Genomic DNA, 12,799 nt, shown 5'->3' with positions numbered 1-12,799 from the left:
TAATTTGTTATGATGTTTTCTTACATCTGTTGACTTGTTACTGACAAATCATTAACATTGCTTTAAGTTATAGATTACTATAGATAATACAGTCCTGACAGAGCAGACAATGTGAATAGTACGAAAACTAGAACTCCTTCATTCAAAATGCCAGCAGACTGGTAGATAAGACACAGTCCTGAAAGAGCAGGCACTGTGGACAATATGAAAATAAGCACTTCCTGGTTCATTGCTACACAGGATACTAACTGATAGATGACACATAGTCCTAACAAAGCAGGCATTGTTGACAATAAGAGTACAATCACTCTTTGTTTCACTGTCATACAGAATGCCGACAGACTGATAAAATGAATCACTACATATGGCTTCAGATGCCCTTTTACAGTATTACAATTTTCAGAAAGACCAAGTCAGTTAGCCACTGTAATCACTTTTCTTGAGGAAAAGTTTTTTTCTTTTGCTTGCCAGGAATTTCACACAACTCAGAAACTGAAAATATACCAGTTACAAATTTATTGTTCTTAGTTTACACACAAAACATCAATATAAATCTGGTTTGCTTTTGTATCTTTTAAATAAAGTATCAGTTCAAAATAACAATATCAATAAGCTATATAAACAAATTACAATTTGTTCAAGTATGATGCATTGTGGGGATTTGCTATATATCTATAGAAACAGTTACACCCAAAGGTAACTTATACCTAGCAGTTTAAACGACTTAAAAATTTATTGTATACAATCATATAAAACATTATATAAAAATATCCATTAAAATCAAATTGCAATATATATAAAACAACTCATGAATTGCAGTAGGTCACGATATCACTGGCCTTCATATTTCTTTTATTCACAAATAATAAATCCACCCAGATTACAAACTGAACAGTGAATACTAAAGATCAGTTTACACTCTCCTTCTTTAATGTAAACTAATCAATCTAAGGAATACGTGAATGTGAGTCCACTTTTTCTAAAATGGTTCTCAATCCACTGATTCATTCTCTGGTCCATTTCTTCTGTAAAGTAGCTCTTCCAATCACCAACTTTTCCTGCAAGAGAAGAAAAGAAATGTGTTGAAGTTGATTTAAAAATAACTACAAACACTTATTTACCAAAGTAAGACATAGTAAGATAATGTAATAGCTGCATTGACGTACAACAGAAAGTAATAAGCAACATTATAATGTAAGTCTGTGTTTGTATGAGTAAAATTCAGTAGACTATTTATTGAACTTGAAATCTCATTAGTGGAATCCACTCCTTCAATAAATTAGCTATCACAATTTTAGAGCTTTGTGATGCTAAACCCCCCCCCCACCACACACACACAGGTGATTACCCAGTTTAGGGGAAATGTTTGTATGCTTGGATGTATCTCATATTCAGCTTGAAATACAGCATTTTAAAAAATCACAGCAACTATATTATTATGAAATTATTTTGTTTGAATCACAAAACTGTCGCATTGAAATTTGTAGCCTGCTTTAATATAATAGAGAGTGAGAGACACTCTATAAATAAGTCATCATTTTTGTTTTAGTTCGTTTGTTTGTGAAATATTCAACCATAGAGACTTCCAAACTAAAAAAAGAGAAATTATGCACACGCAATTACTTAATTTTGAGAAGGTGAGCAAACTTCTTACCACATCAAGTTGAACTAAATGTTTACCTGCCTTTCACTAAAGGAAGAAATATTTATTTTAACTAGATAGTGATTTACTCAGGGTATTTATAGACATAATTTATTGCTGAATGCTCAAGATATATGTTTTGCTTCATCCTCATTTAAAAAACTGGATATAGTTAGCCTTAGGCCCAGATCACCTACACATGAATCAAACTGATATCAAGACTAATATTAATTAGTTTTTTTCTGAATCTCGAAAAGTTGCTTGAATTGTTATTTCAAACAAACCTTTTCGAAAGAATTTTGACTCTCCTACAATTCTCTCAGCACTATTTTCTTGATCTATCTGGCTGGTAGAAGGGTTCTTGGACATGTTATTGAAGGAACAATGGTCTATAACTTTCTCAATTTCTTCCTCTGACAGAATTTTTCCAAAAAAACTGGCAATTTCTTTCACTCCTGCTCTAGGATCCTGCATCAACATATAATCAAAACTTCTGAACTGACTATAAAAAAAAACATTTTTACCTTTTATAAAGAATGAACTTTAATACACAGTTAAATCATTAACAAAGATAAAAATCATGGTTTACAATAACTAAGTATTATCTCTTGAACAGAAAATAGAACTATTCTGCTACTCCAATATTGTTACCAAGTGATGTTTACAAAGAATATATCTTGTACAAAAACATCATTTTGATGAACTTCATCTATCTAAAGTTTTAATTACATTAACATAATTTTTTTAAGATTACAGAGAACATCAACCTAAAGCAATAAGTACCAAAGGTACTAGTGTACCTACTTAACATATAATAAAAGATAACAGAGCCCACTCCTACATGCAAACATCTCATAGTACTGACTAACTCTATAAAAAAAAAGAGAATGTTTTATATCACAGTCCTGTTGTAGTTGTTATATTATCCTTTAGAAACACTACAACATATCTTCTTTACTTAAAACACTATTAAATAATGACTTATGGTTGCACTCATATACGTTATACAACACACAAATATGTAATGAATAGCTTTAATTTAGAACTTGAAGTTTTAGAATCAACTCACATTAGAGAGAAGTAAGTGGAATTTATGGTGATTATCATCAGACAAACAAGGATTAAAACATTTTTTTTGTTTTATTTTACTAAGTACTTAATTTTGATGAAAAAAAATACTAAAAGGAAAATGAATGCAAATCAAAATCATAGTTCTCTAACATATTTCATTATTTCTACTACTATACCGTGTAGAGATCTTCATAATGAAGAAAAAGGACATTTGGGTCATTATGATGTTCCCAGAACTCCAAGTTATGTTTCCAGAAGGGACTATATGTAGCTACAGAAAAAGTAATGTGTATTTAACAATTTGATGATATCATTACAATATTTTACACACTTAGAAGAATATCAGCAAGTGTGCTAAATTTCATGCTGGTATGGACTTTAATGGTGAAGTTATCATGGTAATAAATTCGTAATAAGTTAGCATGATAAATTCACCATTAAATCCAATACCATCATGAAATTTAACACACTTGTTTATATTATACTCTTCTATAACTCAAATTTTTCAAAATTCAAAAATCTTTACCAATTGTCTAGTTATGAGTCTAATTACCACTAATGAAGGCATTAATTCAAATTAATTGCCCATAGCTCATTAATGTTGAATGAAATTTGCAAAGTTTTTAATTCAAGCTATGTGTATCAATTTTTACCTGTGTTTATCATTACTAAGTAAAGTTATGGTGTTAAAACAGTTTACGTTATGTATTTCTTTATCCCTGCCACATTAATTATGTGTATGACATATATGACTGAAAGTGTACTTTCAGAGATTGTGACATCATACTTTTGTTTTGTGCTCAACTTGAAAGTTATAAAAAGTGTTTAACAGTGTTTCCTCAGCATGTAAATTTGCCCAGTTTTAAAGGTCAGTGCTACTTTAAAGCAATTAATCATTTAAGTCAAAATAAAGAAACATTTATAGTTAAACCAGACAAAAGAAATTTATAGTTATTTTAAATCAAGAAGATTATATAAGTAAAGTATTCTCAGTAATATCTGATGTACCTAAATTTAGAAAACTGGATCTTGATCCCCTAAAATTAAAAGGATGAAGTAGCTAAAGATATTAGATTGGTAGGTTCTCATTGTAGTATTTTGTATGATTTATCAAAAAAAATCCATAAAAATAGTTGTCTGATTACACCAATAGTTTCAAATATTAGAAACTATAATCAAGAACTGGCAGGTTTTTTAATTATTTTCTTAAAACATTTAAAAATAACGAGTATACAGTTAAAAATATCTCTCTAAATACTGAGCAGATTTATGGTTTGATGAACAAATTTTGCTCTGCAAGTTTTGATGTTGAGTCCTTAAACACTTGAAGGTTTGTCATATGAGAAGAGGATGAGATCTCTCAAATTGTATTATCTTGAAAAAAGAAGAATTATGGGGATCTGATTGAGGTGTTTAAGATGGTAAAGGGAATTGATAGTGTTGATGCATCATCTTTTTTTCATTCTTAACAGTGAGAATAATAGGACTAGGAGACACAAATAAAACTTTTGGTAGGGTAGGAGTCATCTTCAGCTAAGACAGTTTTATTTTTCTTATAGGGTGGTTGGGCCTTTGAAATGGGTTGCCTTTGGATGTTGTGGAGGCAGTACATTTAAGAGAGTTTCAAAGAAATCTTGATAACTATATGAATGATAAGAGCTGGCTCTAAGATTTGTTTTTAATTTATGTATTTAATAGTATTAGCTTAGTTTAGTGGATGGAACAGCCGAGATGGACCAATAGGTCCCATGTTGTCCCAAAACATTATGTTATGTTATAATCACTTATAATATACAATTCAATTACCAGCAGATTTGTTTTCTAATGACTGTATAAGGTCCAAATAAATCGGTTTTTATTGAACTTTAAAATTCTGCTGTTAAAAAATCTAATTTTAAATTTAATAATAGCATTTATGGTCAAATAGATGGTGTTTCTTTGGGATTAAAATAAAACTCATCTTGTCTAGCAAACCTGTCAGATATCATGATGACGATATCTTTAGAAAAAAAGAACAAGTGAGTTCTTTCTTAAAATATTTAAATAAATAACATCATTGTAACAAATTTACAGTTGAAGATGAACACAATTTTAAATTTTCTTTATTTAGATCTAGATTTTAATAACTCTAGAGATCATTTCAAAATAGCAATGTATCATTAATCAGTATATGCAAGATTGTACTCAAGTTGACAGTTTTTATGCCTCTTAAGTATTAGGATAATTTGACAAATATCTTGCTCTATAGAGCTTATCATGTTGCCAGAACTATCATTATTCTAATAAGAAAATAGAAAATTTAAAAAGTGTTTGGTTAAAAATGGCTTATCTTTCATTATTTGATAATACTTACACATTTTTTAAATTACAGCAAATACCTTATTTTAATCGAGTTTTGATGTATCTAAAATGTCTTGTTATGTTAGACTTACAATTATGGGTAAAGAGAGTTATGTGCTAAGAAATAAAATCCAAAATATCTTGAAATCAAACTGTCTATAAATTTCAGTATGTGTAGTTTTTGAATCAGCATTGAGAATTTTTTCAAGACAGAGTTCAGAATTAACAAACTTCAACACTTCTAAATTGTTTATCAATACGTTTGTTCTCAATGCAAGCAAGATTATGTGGGATCAAGCATTCTTCAAATATTTATAGACAGTTCGATCAAAAATGTGATGGAACTGTTGATGAAAACAACTTTAACATCAGCTATAGTTCTAGCATCAAACAAGATGCCTGAATCAAAGAAACTTTAGCATTTAATAAACTCAGATCTTTTACATATATATATATATAAAACATAACATAATGTTTTGGGACAATGTGGGACCTATTGGTCCATCTCAGCTGCTCCATCCTCTAAACTAAACTAAAACTATTAATAAATAAATTTTAAAGCTAGCACTTATCATTCATATAGTTATCAAGCTTTTTCTTAAACTCACTTAAATTTACTTCCTCCACAACATCCAAAGGCCAACCGCCCTGTTGTAAAAATAATACTGTCTTAGCTCCTACCCTGCCAATATTTATCTTTGTGTCCCCTAGTTCTACTATTCTCACTGTTAAGTATGGAAAAAGATGGTGCATCAACAGTATCAATTCCCTTTACAATCTTAAACACCTCAATCAGATTCCTCCAAATTCTTCTTTTTTCAAGAGAAAACAGTTTGAGAGATTTCAACCTTTCCTCGTATGAGAACCTCTCCATCCAAAGCACCATTCTAGTAACCTTTTCCAACAACTCAATGTCTTTCCTAAGGTAAGGAGCCCAAGACTGAACACAGTATTCCAAATGTAGCCTAACCAGTAACCTATACAATGAAATTATAACTTCTTTAGACTTGTATTCAATATTTCTATAGATACAACCTAAAATCTTATTTGTCCTACTACTAGCAACAACACATTGCTTGAATGCCTTAAGAGACTGATCCCTTTCTTTCATGACACTTTTAAGGTTAATCTCATCTAAATTATACTTATAATTTAAATTACGATGACCCACATGCATTATCTTGCATTTATTATAATTAAAACCCATTTGCCATTTATATGCCCAACTCACTAATTGATTTAAATCCTTTTGTAAATCAGCAACATCCCCTTCACAGCTACCAACACCCAAAACCTTAATATCATCTGTAAATTTAAGTAATTTATTAACTATTCCTTCTTCTATGTCATTGATGTAAATCAAAAAGAGTAAGTAAGGGTCCTAAGACTGAGCCCTGAGGTACCCCACTTGTGACATTAGTCCAGTTGGACTGAACTCCATTTGTAACAACCCTCTGGTTTCATCTATCCAGCCACTCTTCTATCCAATTTGCTAACTTATCCCACACACCTATAGAGATAATTTTTTTGCAAGCCTTTTATGTGGCACTTTGTCAAATGCTTTGTGAAAATACAGATATGCCAAATCTACACTCTTACCCTCATCTACATGAGCAGTGACATTTTCAAAGCATGTCAAAAGATTTGTAAGGCAAGGTTTTCCCTTAGTGAAACAATGTTTACCATCCAATAAAATTCTAAACTTTGTTAAATGACTTTGGAAAGTATATTTTGTCATACTTTCCAAAGCTTTTCCCACAAATTATGTAAGAATAAAAGGTCTATAATTATAGGACAATTTTTATCACCTCTCTTGAAAAGAGGAGTTATATTAGCTAACTTTCAATCCTCTGATACATGTCCACTATTCAAGGACTGAGAAAAAATAGTAGCAAAGTGGCTTATATATCCCATCTTTAACCTCATTCAAAACCCTTGGGAAAACATGAACTGGCCCAGGAGCATTAAACTTCCCAATTTTTTCTTAACCAGCTCAGAATTAATGCAGTCAACTTGTTTGATCTTGTTTCCATCTATCAACTGTTTAAGATGTATAACACTGCTTAAATCTTCATTAGTAAAAACCGAAGAAAAAAAGCAAAATTTAATAACTGAGCCATCTCGTAATCATCAGATACGAGACTTCCTTTATCATCCCTCAAGGGTCTTTCCCCCATCCTAACATTTTGTTTACCCTTAATGTATTTAAAGAAATTCTTACTGTTAATTTTTACATTTTCAGCAAACCTTTTCTTATACATCCTTTTTGATGTCCTAATTTTCTGTTTCACCAAATGTCTATAACCTTCTAAATCTCCTGTCATTCCAGTCAATTTAAATGGCAAGTTATTGATCCACTTTTGAGATGAAGTCTATGAACTTAATTCAGTTTGTTTTTACTCTCTCATACAATACAAGCTACATTTTTAACACAACCATATACAGTAGAATTAAGGCACTTGTTAGATAATTAGTGTTCTTGCACAAAAATACATTAGTCCCATATAAGTAGAGATTTCACAGCTCACATCATTCATTGTGGCATGTAAAGACATGTTCCTCATCAAAGTTAAAAGTATGTGTGCTTTTAAGCATTTGTAATTTTTTTAAGAATGTGAGTAACATCATAATGGAACAAATAATTTAATTTTGGTAATATAGTTAACATCATGTATGCCCTCAAAGATTTGTTTTACAAAAATTTCTTAATTTTACTTTCAGGATATGTTATATTTGCAAAAAATAAAATAAGAGTAAACTTTTCATTGGAACAAATATTACTATGAAATGTATTTTAATAGTTCAACAACAAATTGCATTTATATTTGCTAAAAAAGAAAACTCCCATTTCTTTGTTATGGAAGCTTCACAATGAAGACCACAGATAACACAGGTGAAATACACACATGCTTTGTTTCAAACATATCTATGTTTTAGATTATTTGATAAATGAAAAACACTATCTCAAAATGTTTTGTGCTTGGCTATTACACAAACAATGATTACATGTTAACCACTTCAAATATTACATACAATTATTCAGTATCACTTCTTTTCAAAGTACCTTTGAAGCAACTTTTCTCTCAGACCCAAGCCATAGGATGTTAGATTATATTTGAAACTTTGGCATTAGCTCAACCAGATCTTTCACATAAAAGTGAAAAATTACGTAAAAATTTTATTTGACAGTTAATTCAAACGTTTCTATACAACATGCTTTGGTACTCTTATAAATTGCAGATTACATGTACCTGCAATATTTCAAGTATTAAATTTCTTTTCCAAAATGAAAGGTGTAGAAGCCATTTCTCAAAACCTTAATAAAGAAAAATACTAACAGTCTTATGGTTGGAGACAAAATAATTAATGAATACATCTTTAAAATGTTAGAATTACAATTATACTGTAATATTAAAACAAGGTAAGTGAAATATTCTACTGTAAAAATACATAATAAAAACATTACTTACGACGATTCTGTAAAAACCTTTCAAAAAATTGGGCAAAGGTCCCTTTATAAGCAGTTTTTCTCAACATTCGAGCAAAATGATAGTAAGAAACCACAACATCTTTTGGGTTACGTGTAATATAAACTAACTGCAAAAAATACAGAAAATTTACCTAACGTTCAAGGACAATAACAAAATATAAATGAAAAATAAAATGAATTGCTTAGTTGAATTTCATTCCTGACATACACCAAATAATATTCTTAGAATTGACAACTATCTCATAACTTGACTACATATCAGTAACTTCTGATTAAAGATTAGCTAACTCGAGTATATAAGTAGTTTTGAAATAAAAAAGAAACTTAAAACTGAAGAAGCTAATTCAATATAACAAACTGATTATTAGTAGATAGTGACATATATCACTTCACAAAAAAACTAAAACCAATAATAGTTAGAATGCAGTGACTGAGAAGTTGGGTACCCTAGTTATTAACGATATTATCAGCTGGAAACAATTTTTTTCAAACCTTACATACAGTAAGCACAACAGGTGTTTGACATCCCAGTCCTGACATATAATGTAACTAACTTTTAGAATAGTTATCCATTCCAAACCAAATGTAATACATATAGGTGCTTAATTCCTTACCATCCCACTACTGAAAACAAATGTATAGTATTAGAAGTTCAGATCTGTTATTCATCTCATTTCTTATTCTAAATTATTCTTAAAATTTTGGACTAAAATAAAGAATATCTTAATTCAAATACAATTTGAAACTAATAAAAAAGATACCTTAAAGTAACAGAAAATCAAAACAAAAACACATTAGGAATAGAGAAAACTGATTTCAGAATTTAAATTAAATATTTAAAGAAATATTCCTTTCTTATTAATAATACAATAAATACAGTAAAATAGTTTCAATTATTTGCATGAAATTCCAGTATCTGAACAAGAAGCTGAATGTTGAACTTGAATTTATGAAGAAAAAACATTAGATGCTAGGTTATTTATTATCAAATTTCCAAATGATATGCAAACTAAAAAAATATTTGTACCTTTGAAAAGACTACTACAAAATAACAAAAATATATGAATGCATTATTTTTACTGCCTCCTAATGGCTCAACTGTAAGCTAGAATTTTGAGTTTGATTCCTGAAGTGGTCACGAAACAGATCCTTATTGTGTAGAATTTAAATAAATAGTGCTCGCTTCAAACAATCTCTTATCACTTTTACTAGATCTGTGATTTTTTGTGTTAAGTTTCAATGAAAATATCTTGTAATAATTCTACAAAAAACAAAATAATAATATTAGACTGCTTGAAACTTATTCCATTTTTAGTTTTACTCTAAGTAGATAGCTTGTTCTGATCAGCAGTTAATATTAATTTACAGTTTCTAAAATGCCATTGGGCTTTCCTTTCTTTTAATGAGTCACTCACCATGGTAGTTGTTATATTATTACATGTAATATTACAAACCATAAAATTTCATTTACATTTTTCCAAAGAATTTGAAATACAAGTTGTTTGTTACTATAATTTTTATTAATTAAGGATATAATTGTCATAAACAATGAAATAATAAAAATATCAAAAAATAAGTATAGTGCTAACTGACAAATATGTACAAAGGTCTTAAAAGTAGAATATTTTCATACATGTACATGTATGATTAAATAAATAAGAAAATTATTTTTTTAGCTTTATTTTTGTTTTAAACAATATTACTCAAATATTATTTTTCATTGCCTATCCATTTGAATATCATTGTCTCCCAGTAGGACAGTGTTAAGTCTACGGACTTACAACACTGAAGTCCGCAGTTCAATTACAAGTGGTGGACACAGAAGATAGCCCATTGTGCCTTTGCTCGAAAAACACACATATTTGAATATTATGTGAAAATGCTGAACTGTATAGTTGCATGTCAAATTACCATTCTGTTCAATTATGCTTTGGAAAAGGTTTAAAAGGCAATGTATTATTTAAAAGGTATATTTATGCATTAATATGCAGATATTGAATTTTGTTCATTTGGTACTTCACCCCAAAGTAGTTAAGAACTACTGTGTCATAAGATTTCTCAACTACCTGAGATTTTATTGTGTGCATATGCATGATATTTTAGCTTTTATTGTATAAATTAAAGATTTAAGCCTAGATTTTTAAAAACAACTTTGTATGAGATAAGTGTTTCTCAATTACAATTTTTTCTCTTATCTTTTGAGCTCAGTAAGGTGACAATCAAGTTGTTAATACACTACAGGATAACAAGTATTATCAGTATTGTTTTACACATGAAAATGTTAGTCTTTATGAATTTATCAACAATGAGTTACTACGTACCATTCACATACTGTCTCTGTAGTGACTGGCAAGTTGCCTCACAGATTATTATCTCTATCAGTTCCCTGACTCATTTTATTTGCAATATACAAGTTAACTTGATTAAACCTAATGTAAAAAAATACAGTATACAACACTGATGATCCTTTTTTTTTAGAAACTGGAAGACCTGAACTTTGGCTGTGTTTATAAATGTACAACACTTGAACTGGTTTCATTTTACCAATTTACCAATAAACCTTCAAAGCTTATTTCTGAGTCTGAGTCAAACAAAAAATTAATTGAAAGCCTAATATATAGTAAACAATACAGAGCATGGGTAACTATAGTTTATACCAGTAGACTTTAAGAAAAAGTTAACATTTTATTTTCCAGATAATGTATTTCAGATAGTTACCCACAACTCTGCACAACATAGAGCTATTATCTCACACTACTCCCATTAAGATTTTTGTGCACACCACAAGCCTTGAATGAGGCTCCAACCCCTACACTTACTAATGTGTACTGCTCCAGTATATGATGTAATCATTATTAAAGTATAGCCCTCCACAAGTAGGAGGGTGACATTATCCTCCATGTGCAGTAATCCCATCAGCATTAGCAGTTGAACAAAGGCTCATTCTTGATGAGGCAAGAAGTGGAGAAGAAGGATGGAAGGCTGTGCAGAAATGTGAGTAACTATCTAAAATACATTTTCAAGTTAAGAAAAATGTTAACTTCAGAAACATATACTCACCTCTGCAAAATAAGGAACTAGAATCCCACATTGAGAAAATGAAGTAGGGTTTTGTTTCTTTGTTTGTTGAAATTCACACAAAGCTACTTGAAGAGCAAGCTGTCCCTAACTTAGAAGTGACAGACTAGAGGGAAAGCAGCTAGTCATAGTCAACACCACCCACTGCCAACTTTTAGGTTACTCTTTACCAACAAAAATGGGGAATAAACATTAGTATATAATGCCCTCCACAGCTGAAAGGGAGAGAATGTTTGGTGATGTGATCCATACCCATAACCTGCGGATAGCAAGTTGAGTACCCTAACCACCATGCCATGACATTCTCTAATGATGGACGGGTCATTGCAGATAAAGAAATTACAAAGATGAGCTCTTTCTGAAAACACAGCATCAGCATGGGAAACCAATGAAATGTGTTACTCATTAGAGAGTGGTAGCCTAGTGGAGCATCACTAAACTGAAGACAGCATCAATCTCAAGTAGAGAATATTCTTTGCCTAATATTGGTGGTAAAGGAAAATATATTTTCACGAGAACTTTTAAGATGATAATTAAGTTTCCCATAGGTAGACAGAATGTATGATTGTTTAACCACTGCAAGATAATGGCCTAACCATAAGTGTGTATTGTGGCTGGGGCAATGCGTCAAGCCATTCCATATTGGAGAAATACCAGAAGAATCAAGTGCAGGGAGAAAATATTCTAGACCTGCATCATGAGGAAACACAGTAACGACCAGGAATGACTTGGTTCATAATGTAGTAGGGTGGCTTGTCTTACACTTCCAAGTAACATTCCAACCATACTTTCCATCAAGGAATGCACCCACTGAGTCTCATACCAGTGGGAATACATTGACCCAATGGGAAACTCACCATATAGACCCTTCAAGCAACTTGATACTGGGGAAACTAGATTTCCTTTACTCCACTAAAAGAGAACTGGAAAGAAGAATTTGCATAGGAAGAATGCCAAAGAGATGCTTGGACCAAAAAGGTCCCACACTAATAGACTGTGCAATGGGTTACCACATATACAAACAGCAGAAGCTAGCCAGATGTGAGAACAGGCACAACCCTGGTGCTTTTTTTTTCTTGTGAAGCAGTTTTATGGGAAAGTCCTATCTCAAAAGCAAGCATGAAGCAGAAAGCAGAAGAAGAAGAGCTTAATACTTTCTGCACCCCCCCCCCCCCTTT

At 30.8% G+C, this 12,799-nt stretch overlaps 1 protein-coding gene across 2 annotated transcripts in view; it reads right to left on the bottom strand.

The window, feature by feature from the left end:
• Nucleotides 1-493: 493 nt before the first annotated feature.
• The window catches only part of LOC106457243 (sulfotransferase 1C4-like), a 26,088-nt gene continuing 13,782 nt past the window's right edge, over nt 494-12,799 (bottom strand). The window contains exons 3-6 of one of the 2 annotated variants that reach the window (XM_013916636.2): nt 8,524-8,650; nt 2,890-2,984; nt 1,927-2,110; nt 494-1,058 (exon numbers count right to left, since the gene is read on the bottom strand). In XM_013916636.2, coding sequence (XP_013772090.1) covers nt 943-1,058; nt 1,927-2,110; nt 2,890-2,984; nt 8,524-8,650 — 522 coding nt within the window. In that variant the 3' untranslated portion in view covers nt 494-942. Of the gene's footprint in view, nt 1,059-1,926; nt 2,145-2,889; nt 2,985-8,523; nt 8,651-12,799 lie in introns of both variants that reach the window. The other variant, XM_022383072.1, reaches the window with a different exon arrangement.

The sequence above is a fragment of the Limulus polyphemus genome, unplaced genomic scaffold, assembly GCF_000517525.1.
Source record: "Limulus polyphemus unplaced genomic scaffold, Limulus_polyphemus-2.1.2 Scaffold306, whole genome shotgun sequence".
NCBI classification, from domain to species: domain Eukaryota; kingdom Metazoa; phylum Arthropoda; class Merostomata; order Xiphosura; family Limulidae; genus Limulus; species Limulus polyphemus.
Note: the sequence above shows the minus strand (reverse complement) of the source record. Positions and strands in the feature narration are given on the sequence as shown.